General features: G+C 43.6%; 1 protein-coding gene across 7 annotated transcripts in view; it reads right to left on the bottom strand.

Annotated features, from left to right (window-relative positions):
* Positions 1–12,198, bottom strand: part of CCDC141 (coiled-coil domain containing 141) — a 190,201-nt gene that overhangs the window by 89,896 nt on the left and 88,107 nt on the right. For 6 of the 7 annotated variants that reach the window (XR_013228011.1, XM_077319571.1, XM_077319574.1 and 3 more), the window contains exon 7: positions 6,422–6,541. The exons of the other annotated variant lie outside the window; for it this stretch is intronic. Coding sequence is in view for 5 of the 6 variants with exons in the window: in XM_077319571.1 (XP_077175686.1) it covers positions 6,422–6,541 (120 nt within the window). In the remaining variant the exon portion in view is untranslated. The remainder of the gene's footprint in view (positions 1–6,421; positions 6,542–12,198) is intronic. 7 annotated transcript variants of the gene reach the window in all.

The raw sequence follows: 12,198 nt of genomic DNA, 5'->3' as shown, positions 1-12,198 counted from the left end.
TACGCTTTGAGAAACCCCATAAGTGGCGTGATTATGCAGAATGTGGTTGGGAAGCATATATGGTGATAACGCCCAATAAATATTGAACCGATTTTAAATATATATGAAATATTAATTAACTTCCATCCATTCTGGAAACTCTTCAAGGGCTGATAGGAAAACTAAGGGCTTCATAGAACCCTGGTTGAGAAAGCCTGCCATAGCTCAAGAGCAGAACACATGAAGAATCTCCTTGGAATTTCTACCTGACCTTTCCTTGATGGGCCATGCATTTTATCCTAACAGCCATGGTGTGAGGTAGGCTAAGCTGAAAGCCCATGACTGGCAAAGGTCTCCTAATGGAGTTCATGGTCGTGGGAATTTGAATTTGGATCTCTTCAGTCCTAGCATGGCACTCTCATCGCTGTACTATACTCACTGTAAACTGGGGTATTTATTTATTTCTCATCTGTTTAATGACTTTTATACCCAGATTTATTCCTCAAAGGGGACCCTCATTCTCCTCTCCTGAATTTCCCCTTTGTGAGTTAGGCTAGGGTGAAAAAGTGTGACTGGACCAAGGTCCCCCAGCGAGCTTCTATGGCACAAGTGGGATTCTAACCTGACCCTGTTAATCACCACACCACACTGGCTCTGTGGCAGCACTACGGCCTGATATTATAGAGCACTATATGTCCATAAGTCAAGCTGCCAAGTCTGGGTTCGAAAATTCCTGGAGATTTCCTGAGTCCAGCCTGTAGAGGACTGGATTTGGGGAGGGGAGGCATAATGCCATAGAGCATTTGCTGGCAGGGGCTCATGGGAATTGTAGTCCATGAACATCTGGAGGACCACAGGTTGACTGCCCCTGCAATAAAGCCTACCCTCTAAAGCAGCCATTTCCTCCAGGGGTACTGTTATCTGTTATCTGATCAATAACACTTCTAGGACACCTCCAGGCTCCCACCTGGAGGTTGGCAAACCATTTCATAAGACTTTAAGGAAGCCTGTTGATGTGGATATGCATCTACTGGTGCAGCCCCTGGGAGTGCACCAGTATGACCGGTTGTGGTGGCAATGGCTGTGGCAGCAGGGTCAACGGCTATGGGGGAGCGAACGGGGTGGGAACAGCAGCAGCAGGGTCAATAGCTGTGGCAGCGACAGATATGGCAGCAGAGGCAGGGTCAACAACTGTGGCCATGGCGGGAACACTGGTAGTAGCTGCCAGGACTCAGTGCCTGCCCTTGCCAACCGCCATGCCCATTCTTCCTGCGGCCAAGGGCCCTAGTCTCCTCCTGGCCAAGGTCTCAGCTGATTGGTTGGCTCCCAGCAGCAGCAGACTATTTCCTTTCTGGTGCTGCCTAAAATCGGTCTGAGCTCTTTAAGTAATGTGAGAAGCACTCATACAATAAAGAGTTAAAGATCAGCTCATCAGTGCTTCACAGGGAGGAGAAATGAGTTGTGCTCTCTTTTCAAGCTTGGAAATTTGTTTCTTAAAGTGAGGAGACGACACCGGGGGGGGGGGCAGGAAGTGAGAGAAAACACCAGAAAACCTGGCATAGAGACTTTGAAGGCAGTATGCTCATCAGTAAAGTCTTTTGAAAAGTGTCCCCCCTACAATCATTTTTTTAAAAGAAAGTATAAGTGTTAAGCCTGGAATTGAAAGCTCTACTCCTGCCGGAAACCAAACCACAGACCAATAAACAGCTCAAATAAATGAAGGGAGAGGGAGCCCCCTCCAGCCTCTTGCTATTTCAATGCCAGCTGGAGCATCACACGACTTCCGCTCCCCCCTCCACACTAAAGTTAAAAGATGCCCACAGGCAGTGGCACTCACGTGACCGCCCCCCCCCCCCAATCATGCAGGAAAGAGATAGGAGACTGATAATTGGAACAATTCAAGTGCAGAAGACAGCATCTGAGTGAAAGCTGTTTTGAGTCAGAAAAAAAGAACGTTGCAGATCTATTACAAGATTTTGTAATAGATCAATCGGAATTAATCAGGATCAAGAGCAGAAAAAAATTGTTTGTGCAGACAATGCCCCATATAGAAAATCCACATGCTGACACTAAATGCTCTCCGTATACAATTAAATTTCATTCTCATTTCCAACACCTACTGCTAAAAAAGCCAGTATTTACCTTGGCTGATACCTCTAAATCAGGGGTAGTCAACCTGTGGTCCTCCAGATGTTCATGGACTACAATTCCCATGAGGCCCTGCCAGCAAACACTGGCAGGGGCTCATGGGAATTGTAGTCCATGGATATCTGGAGGACCACAGGTTGACTACCCCTGCTCTAAATGATCAAAACATGCCTAGCATCACCAGCGCTTTCGACATTTATTGGTAAAGCTGAAGTCCTCTTGGGAAATGATTACATTTCTTCTTCATTTCTACCAGGACGCCCTCTGCCCTTTGGGCATGGCTAAATTCAAAATATGGCCCCTGTTAAAAATTAATTGCTGACAAGGGTCCTAGAGCATCTTTGATTACTTACAGTGCATAAGGAAGCAATAAAACTGAATCCCCTCAAGAGGAACTGAGACAGGCAAACCTTGTTTGCAAACAAAATATACAGTCTAATTAAAATTCCATTGGTGACCAACATTTGATTAGAAGAAATATGATACCACTCATGGTGAAGCGACTTAAAGGGAAGCAGCATTCCAAAACGTGTCCCCACTGCAAGTTCTCCCAACGCTAGCCTTTTAGACAAACTTCAAATAAAAGTTAATATCTTTTAATAACCATATTAGCCTTGTGCCCTTGTTAGATCTAACATGGCTTACGTTTTAACCTTTCCATCAGACTTTCAGTGATAATGTATTACAATGATATAAAGCTTTTTTTATTTAAAACCCTGAAATCCTTATATATTATAACTCTGAACATTTTTCTCTGGACTTTAGTTATATTTAAGGCCTGATTGATATTCTGTACCTAAACTAGTAATAATGGACTCATTATTCTTCCGAATCTTGGCAGACAGTGCTCCATTCACTTACAAGACATGTTCATTATTCAGTTTTATAGACTTTGCTTTTTACAAGGGAGCACTTTATGGATTTTAAAATAAAAGCTAAATCTCTGCTGTCGCAGGGAAAAATAAGCGTGGAAGGGCATTGGGCTAATCCCTAAGGCCGTTCCCTTCTTCTCATGAGGTGGGTTTTGCTGTCACTGCAAATCCCTTTCTCAAAGACAGTCCCACATGGACAGCCCGGACAGAGTGAATGGAACTGGTGGGATGGGTTCATGTGCATTGGCTCTCTTGCTCTCTTGATCTAAAATAACTCATGACCCATAACCTACACATGATCAATGGGCATGTGTAGGCTGACTGGCCCCAGTTTAGGTACTCCTGCAAATAATGTTTCCACGGGTTTTAGATGGTTTAGACTTTTAACTATTGAATGTGTATCGTATATATAGATATTTTGTATGTTTTACTATGATATACCCTGCCCTGAGTCTGAAGAGAAATGGCAAGAAATAAGTACAATAATGATTATGGGTCCCACCCGCATGTAGGACTTACGCTTGTCAACATGGAGCCAATGAAGAGCTGTCTGTGGACAAAATGATTTCTGTCTGTGGAGTGTAACTTTCTCACCTTCTCCCTCTTGCTGCGGTGATAGATGCCCTCCCAGATGCTGTACCTGGGGATCCCCTGACCATAGAAAACTTCACCAAATTGGATTGGATAACACAGGGGCAGGAATGTGGGCAGCATGCATGATTCTGCTCCCCGGAAGTTGTCAACTTGTGAACTTTTCTCCTGATCTGTGAATCACTTAATATTGATATATATGAGTTTGGCTCAGCCTCAGGTAAAGGCTTCTCTGTTGGATGGTTTCCACCAGAGAAGTATGTCTAGCCTCAACCAGGGCCAGGGCCTTTTCAGTCCTTGTCCCTACCTGGTGGAACGAGCTCCTGAAAGAGCTTCAGACCCCAAAAGTTGCACAGGGCCAGTAAAATAGAGCTCTTTATGAGAAGCCTTAAGCTTTAAAAAAAAATTACAATTATTGAGCAAAAAAGCCCAGCAACATTTGGTCACAATTGTACAAAAACTGAGTTGGTACAACAGGTAGTACATAATCACGCTGGGGAGAAAAAAACATGTAGAGGCACAAAGGACTGTGGGAAGTAAAAAAGCTAGACATCGATGCAAGACCTAAGTAAGTCATCCTGTTTTAGAGCCCCTGTGGAAAGAAAGCATATTATGTCACCGCCCCCTTATCTATAGTTTATTGAGCTCCATCCCAATAGAGGGGCTTTAACATTGGCTAGATATGAAGCCATACCATTCTTGAGGGCAAGTACAAGGGAATCACTTACTCTGAAAGGTTATGCCCATGTACAATGGGAGAGACAGAATCTAGAAGGCATGTTCTCCTTCACTGTCTGTACCAGAAACAGCCAAGGGTAAGGTTTATTAGAATCATAGAGTTGGAAGGGGCCATACGGGCCATCTAGTCCAACCCCCTGCTCAGCGCAGGATCAGCCCAAAGCATCCTAAAGCATCCTATTCTCCCACTCCAGGGTGAATTCCATGATTGCGCAGAGGAGACCTGCCTAGACAAACTATGAAATGGCGAAAACCTGTCTTTTTCAAGCTCTGAGCAATCATCATTTTGAAAAATCACTCTTCTTCCCCTGCTTTGAGGTGTGTTACTATAGTGTCATTTAGCGCTACTAAAACACAGTTATTGTCCAGCAGGACGACAATGACTACCTGGCAAATACATGAAGCCTTTGGGTTTATCAAGCTGAAAGGCAACCAAAATAACTTCAAGTTGAGCTGAAAAGCAACCAAAATAACTTCAAGTTGACAATTATTATTTTGATCGTGAAAAATGGGAATCACATGATCTCATAATATGGGGGAATGTGTTGAGTGTACAGAATGCATGACAGAACTCATAGATGGTGGCACTGCAAGCTGTAATCGTCAGCAACATGTATGCATCTGGAGAGCTTTTTTAGTCTTGTGCCACTGTAATTAGGAAGGCATTTTAACCCATGTTCTAGTGCAGCTGCAAAGTAATGCTAATTTCCTGTGTTTTGTGTGTGGTTTTATCTTTATGATTTCCTAATATGATCCTACCCAGTGGTTGTGATCTTGGCAGTTTTTAAAAGTCTGTCCTGTACAGATTGCACTCTGTTCTCCAAGTGAATTGATCCCAAGTCCTTCTTAAATTTGGCAGTTTGCAGAATGGCTATGCAGTTCAGCCACTGTTTTAACGTGAGGCTTCCAGAGACTGCCAAAATGGTTCCCAACTATACAACTTCGCTCACAAAAGCATTTAAAATGCTTTCAAAGCTTTAGGCTTCCCATCCCAGTGTTTCCTTGTTTACATCAGTAGTTCTCAACCTTCGTAATGCCACGACCCTTTAATACAGTTCCTCATGTTGTGGTGATCCCCAACCATAAAATTATGCAAGTGTTCTTTCACAGAAATTAAACCAAAACTGACCAATGACGTGAAGATCCATTGTTCATGACTGTATATAGATTGTTTTTCCCCCCTGGGGTTTCTCAATTCAGCTCTGTCTCTTGTCCCACCATGCCAATCTTGTAGCAACAGTGGTGGTGACCCCTCCCCTGCCAAGCTGCTCGCCCTGCCACGACCCCTGTGAAAAGGTTGTTTGACCCCCAGGTTGAGAAGCACAGCTTTACATCTTATGTAGACTTCATTATGCACTGACAATTCACTCCCCCTTTATTTTATTTGCATATAGCAAGGGAATCCTCTTTCTTTCTTTCTTTCTTTCTTTCTTTCTTTCTTTCTTTCTTTCTTTCTTTCTTTCTTTCTTTCTTTCTTTCTTTCTTTCTTTCTTTCTTTCTTTCTTTCTTTCTTTCTTTCTTTCTTTCTTTCTTTCTTTCCTTCCTTCCTTCCTTCCTTCCTTCCTTCCTTCCACTGGAGATATTGCCATTTGCCTCCTCTCTGTTACCCCCCTTCAAGTCACTATCAGAAGGGAACTATCCTTTCCCTGGTTGTTTAAATTTTTTGAATGCAGCTCTAGCGATAGTCACATAACACTAGACTCATGCCACTTGTGAAAAAAAGTAAGAAATTTAAAATGACGGGAAATGGAATTTGGAAATTGGTGGGAGATGCACAGTCTCTGGAGCAACTTTGTTGTAGATGGGAAGTGACCTTCAAGGGGCAGGAAAAGGGTGTGCATACGAGGGAAAATCGGAGGGAATCTGTAAAGTTTAAAATCACCTTCAGCTTGCTAATGAAATTGGCACAAAATCACTCTTAGAAAACCCAGGGAAACTGTGACCAGAAAGAAAATTGAGTGCTTAATTGAAGAAAATCAATACAGAACAGCAATGAAAACCCACCGATATGAACAGTGAAAGCAAGGGAAAGCACCAATGCATAATATAGGCCTGAATCTGCAAAGGATTGTTTCAGATAAGAAGGTCCCTACCTTAACCTGAATTTCCATCTGCTTGTGTTCCTGGCGTAACTCTTCATTTTCTTTTAAATCTGACCCCACATTTTCCTTATGCAAATAATCTTTTATATTTTTCTTATAGCAAAAGGTTACCTGAAAACAGAAATAATATCCAAATGATTCCAGTTGCAATCTTATAGACAGGCACATGAAAATAAGTTCCACTGGGAGGGATGGGATTTTCATCTGACTAGACCTGCCTATATTCAGGATTCAACCCCAAGGATCCTGAATTGGGTGGAAAACCAGTATAGAAATGTTTTTGGTCAATTAATAAATAATTGCGGTGTTCTCAATCATACAGCAACTTCACCTGACACAGGATGATATTCACAAACAATCCAGCCCCAGAAATTTTTAATCCCCACATTTAATTGAATTTTTACTTTACTATGACGTCTATGACGGCTGATTAAGCTGCCCCAGAAGAGCACTACTAATCTAGTAAACCTAAACATAGAGCTGGAAGTGTAACACAATCTGCCAATGCTAGGAAATCTCTGGAAAGATAGAGTTTCATATATTTATGGACCTGTGCAATACCACTGCTGATTTGGCAGCTTCCGAAGCTTGTTTAGAGACTTAGGATAGACTTGATGGACTGCCCCAGTGGATATTAGTATAGGCTGTTTAGTGTGCTTTTTGTTTAGTCATGTATAATGTCATTTATTGATTTATTTACAATGTAATTTATTGGTTTATTTGAATTGTTCACATTATTTGAAGCTGATTTGGGTCCCCATTAGGCAGAAAAAAACAGATAGAAAGTATCCAAAATAAAAATATCTCAGTATGTGGTATGAAACGCTGCAATAGAACATAGGGCAAGTTATGAGGCACTGGGATACCAATATGGCGAATTGAATATACAGAGTAGACTTCTATGGATGGAGTCTTCAAACTTCCATTGTTTTTTATTCGTTGATATTCAACAGATCCCAACGCGTTTCGCGCTTTAGCTTTTTTAAGGGACATCAATTTTAATGTTTTCAAAACCAACTTTGATTTTGGGAAATAATCTCTTAACAGTAAGTAAGATTGTTTTAACAAATGCTAATAGCTTAAGGCAGTGGTCTGCAACCTTTTTTAGGCTGCGGACCGGTGGGGGGGAGGGTGATCCAGGTGCCGCGCATGTGCGACAGGTCCGTGCATGCACATTTGCGCATGTGCGGCACTTTCGCGGATGTGCATTTGCGACTGCGCATGGCGCAAATGCGCATGCGCGGACCTGCCACACATGCACATTTGCACCGGCGGCTGCACTTCCCCCCCTCTCCTGCCACACATGCACGTTTGCACCGGCGGCCGCACTTCCCCCCCTCTCCCTCCCCTCGCAAAAAGAAGCTTGCCGGGCTGCAAGCTAATTGGCTGCTTTGGAGGCTGATTTGCTTGCGGCCTGGGAAGTTTCTTACTGCGGGGGGGGGGCGGGAGAGGGAGCCGTGGCCCGGCACCGGGTCGCAGCCCAGTGGTTGGAGACCAATGGCTTAAGGTATACAGGAGATGATGCTGAAATTTTGTTGGTTTCAGTGGTGTTTAAGCATACATACCTGCATACTGGTCTATAGCCATCCTCTATTCTTTTATGCAACAAACATTAAACTACAGAATATTCTCCTAAGAATAGCCTGCAAATAAGTGAACCTGCTTCCGATAAATCTACGACAAACTCAGAAAATTACCCAAGGAGTTCAGCATAGCTAGGGATATAAAGAGATAATTAATGTAATTAAATTTTAATTTGATGTCATAACCACAAAGCTGCTTTCTAAGTGATTCTGATTTATTCATTTTGATGTTGTCCCACATTCCATAACCTGATTTTTTAAAAATTAATAACGATACAGGCGAGGTAATACATGTGACACTCCACACTTATAAAGAAATTCAAACCTCAAAATCTCTCCCATGCGTTTTCTTGCTTGATTAAAAATCGGGAATCTAAACCAGGATTTAATTGTGGTTTAGAATGACAGGTTTCAGGAAAGAAAGAAACTCCACTCTGTTAAAAGGCTCAATTTTAGACATCATAACATAACTTCAGCTAGATGGAAGACTTCCAAAATTAGAAAGTCTTCTAACTTGATGCCTTATTTGGGAGGAAGGGGTAGGACAATATTCAAGAACTTGGGTTGTTTTAGTCATCAGAGCCAGCTTGGTGAAAGCCAGCTTGGTGTAGTGGTTAAGAGTGGTTCAATTCCCTGCTCCCAACCATGAAGCCCTGCTGGGTGACCTTGGGTTGCTCACAGTTGTCTGAGCTCTCTTAGCCCCACCTACCTCACAGGGTGACTGTTGTTGGGAGAGGAAGGGCTGGAGATAGTAAGCCACTTTGAGACTGCACTGGGTGGTTAAAAAGCAGCATGCAAAAACCAACTCTTCAGAGAGCCAGCTTGGTGTAGTGTTTCAGAGTGGCAGCCTCTAATCTGCAGAGCCGGGTTTGATCCCCCACTTCTTCACATGTAGCCAGCTGGACAACCTTGGGCTAGTCACAGTCCTATTAGAGCTGTTCTCACAGAACCGCCCTGTCAGAGCTCTTTGAGGCCCACCTCCCTCACAGGGTGTCAGTTGTAGGGAGAGGAAGGGAGGGCAATTGCAAGCCCCTTTGAGACTCCTTCAGGCAGTGAAAAATGGGGTATAAAAACCCACTCTCCTTCTTCATCATCAATAAACTGATTTTTGTGACATCTGCATATAGTTTAGGAGTATGAACTCCCATTCGTTGGACTGTACGGTTAGTCAAGAGTACAGTGAAGCAGCCTGCCAAGCACCTCAAAACAGATCGATGAACTATCGAAACATTGAACCAATCATCAAAAAGTCAGCTCTGTTATTTGCAGCCAGCAAAAAGGATGTGAACCGACCTGGTGGGTTGCTTTCGCATCCCTGCCCTATCTTGTGAGGCTCAGAAACACAATGGTTTTCTTTCCTTTCCTTTTAAAAAAGAAAAGTGAAGCCATACCTTTAACAGATCTAAATTAAGGCACCTACACACCCCATTACCGGGTTTTTGCACAACGGTGGCTGAAATCTAAAAAAAACCCCAGAACTACTAATCTGGTTTATCTGTCTAATGATAAGAGTTGTCAATATTCAATTCTGGTGCAATCTTACCAAAGATGGGTAGAAAGAACCTTTTGGGGGGGGAAACCTTATCCTTGGGAAAACTGCTCCCAACTCAGGGGCTTTTTGCACGCCTTCAAAATAGCACAATGGTTGCCAATTGAAAACGCTACTGTTTTGCTGTTTTGCACAACATCGTCGACAATCTGCCACACACCTGAAACCAATCTGCAAAAAGCGCTTCCTTGTAGCGCTTTCAGGGAAATCCCCAAAAGTGGATTCACCCTCCGGAAAGCGATACACTCCTGCAACCAATCTGCAACACTAGCGAAAAAGACCTGTGCGTTAACATTGTTGCGGTTTCTACAAAGTCCCTCCCCCTGGCTCTCTTCTCTGATCTTCCGGCGAAGCGATCGCCATTTTTTTTTTCTCCGAGCAAGCGGGGATAAACGCACCAGCGAGCCTCTTTCAGTTTAGAGGCTTCCCCGGCTTCAGTCCCTCCCCTTCAGTCACTAAGCACACTTCAGTCACTAAGTACACTACTAAGCAGTCATTTTATTTTTTACACATTCATTCAGCTGAAAATCGGGCCCGTGAGAGGGGGGGGATTTTTTTTTTCACTCGGGGGGAGCGTGGCAACGATCAAACGACAGCTCAAACACACCAGGCAGCTGGATGGGTCTCTCCGTTGCAACGAATTAACACAATTAAAACGCAACTGGATTCCACTACAAAGGCAGGTATGCATAACGCCGAATTCCACTATTTTAAATGGCGATTTTTCATTCAGTGACCAATTTGCTACAAAGATCCCGGTGCGTAAAGCCCCTCAGTCCCATCTCTCAGCCTGAAGAAGAGGAAGTTGAGAGGGGACATGATTGCTCTCTTTAAGTATCTGAAAAATTGTCACTTGGAGGAGGGCAGGGAACAGTTCTTGTTAGCAGCAGAAGACAGGACCTGTGGCAATGAGTTTAAACCACGCGTAGACAGTACTGGCTAGATATTGGGGGTGGGGGTGGGGGGAATGTTCACATTCAGAGTCAAGTGGATAGCCATGTTAGTCTGAAGTAGCAAAACAAAAATTGAGTCCAACAGTGCCACTATGTATGAGGAAGAGTGCATGCACTCAAAAGCTCATGCCTTGAATAAATCTTTGTTGGTCTTAAAGGGGCTACTGGACTCAGGGCCATTCCGCACTCTGGGAAAATTGTGAAATACTTACCTTTTGCAAACACCATATTTTCGACACTTCGCACAATGTCATCAGCATCCAGTGACCCAGCAGCAAACTGGCAGGTACATCCTCCATTTTAAAGCACTAGTGGGGGAATCGCATAAACTGGATTCCCCCAACTATTTAGCGCGAGCGGGAGGAAGGCTACCAGCAAGTCACACGCCAAGGGAATGTGTGGAGCTGAAATAGCGCTATCTCAGGCTCCAGAACCCGCCCTGGAGGTTTCTTAGTGGTAAAAAAGTTGAGGAAGGCTGCCTATAAGTACTTGCAGGGCATCAGTCTCTGAGAGCACCATGCCAGAGAACGAGAATAAAACATTACCTTGCTGCTTAGGAAGCTATGCCCAGACTGAAATTGACTGTTCTTCATAGGGCCAGAAATGAGCCTCTTGTGGTGCAGAGTGGTAAGGCAGCCGTCTGAAAGCTCTGCCCATGAGGCTGGGAGTTCAATCCCAGCAGCCGGCTCAAGGTTGACTCAGCTTTCCATCCTTCCGAGGTCAGTAAAATGAGTACCCAGCTTGCAGGGGGATAAATGGTAATGACTGGGGAAGCCACTGGCAAACCACCCCGTATTGAATCTGCCATGAAAACGCTAGAGGGCGTCACCCCAAGGGTCAGACACAACCCGGTGCTTGCACAGGGGATACCTTTACCTTTTACATAGGGCCAGAAGATCCAGCACTTGCACATAGGGTTGCCAGCTTGGGGTTGGGAAATACCTGGATATTTTTGGGGTGAAGCCTGTGAAGAGCAGGACTTGGGAGAGGAGAGACCACCACAGGGTCCCTCCTCTCCCATGTAGTCCATTCTCCTAAGCAGCTGTTTTCTTCCGGGCAATTGATCTTGGTGACCTGAAGGTCAACTGTAATAACAGAAGATCTTCCAGGGCCACCTCGATTTTGGCAGCCATATTTGTATGTTACCTCATCAATGTATGCAGTGGAAATCCAGAGATTCCCATCTGTTTATTCATGATAACGGATTAGCTGAAGTGGTTTTATTTTTATTTCTTTTGTTCAAACGTGTTAGGTTTCCCCCAAGATCCATTATGCCGCAGTATTCAAACAAATTTTATAGTAAATGGACTGGCTTTCTCATTATATAATTTCACATCTATTTTGAAATAATCAGCCATCTTAGCCGGTGTGAAAAAAACGACCATCTTAAAACCAAAAACGTTAATTAAAATGGCATTCGCAAGAGAGGAATGAGAAGACGGATAAAACGCGTGGTTCCAACAGAGCTTGATTAAATTTAGGGCAAAGTAATCACGGAGAAATCTTTCAAACTCGTCAGCAGAGCCTTTTTTCCATTTATTTGTCTCTCTGCCCCCTGCTAAGAGAGATGCAAAACTGCAAAAAAAAAATATAATTCTTGGGGAATTAGATGCGTTTCCTTTGAACTATCAAAATAATTCCGAATGAAGTGAAGAGAGAAAAATCCCTGCTACATGAAGGCCA

Source organism: Paroedura picta, chromosome 2 (assembly GCF_049243985.1).
Source record: "Paroedura picta isolate Pp20150507F chromosome 2, Ppicta_v3.0, whole genome shotgun sequence".
NCBI lineage: Eukaryota > Metazoa > Chordata > Lepidosauria > Squamata > Gekkonidae > Paroedura > Paroedura picta.
This window is presented reverse-complemented; position numbering and strand designations above follow the sequence as displayed.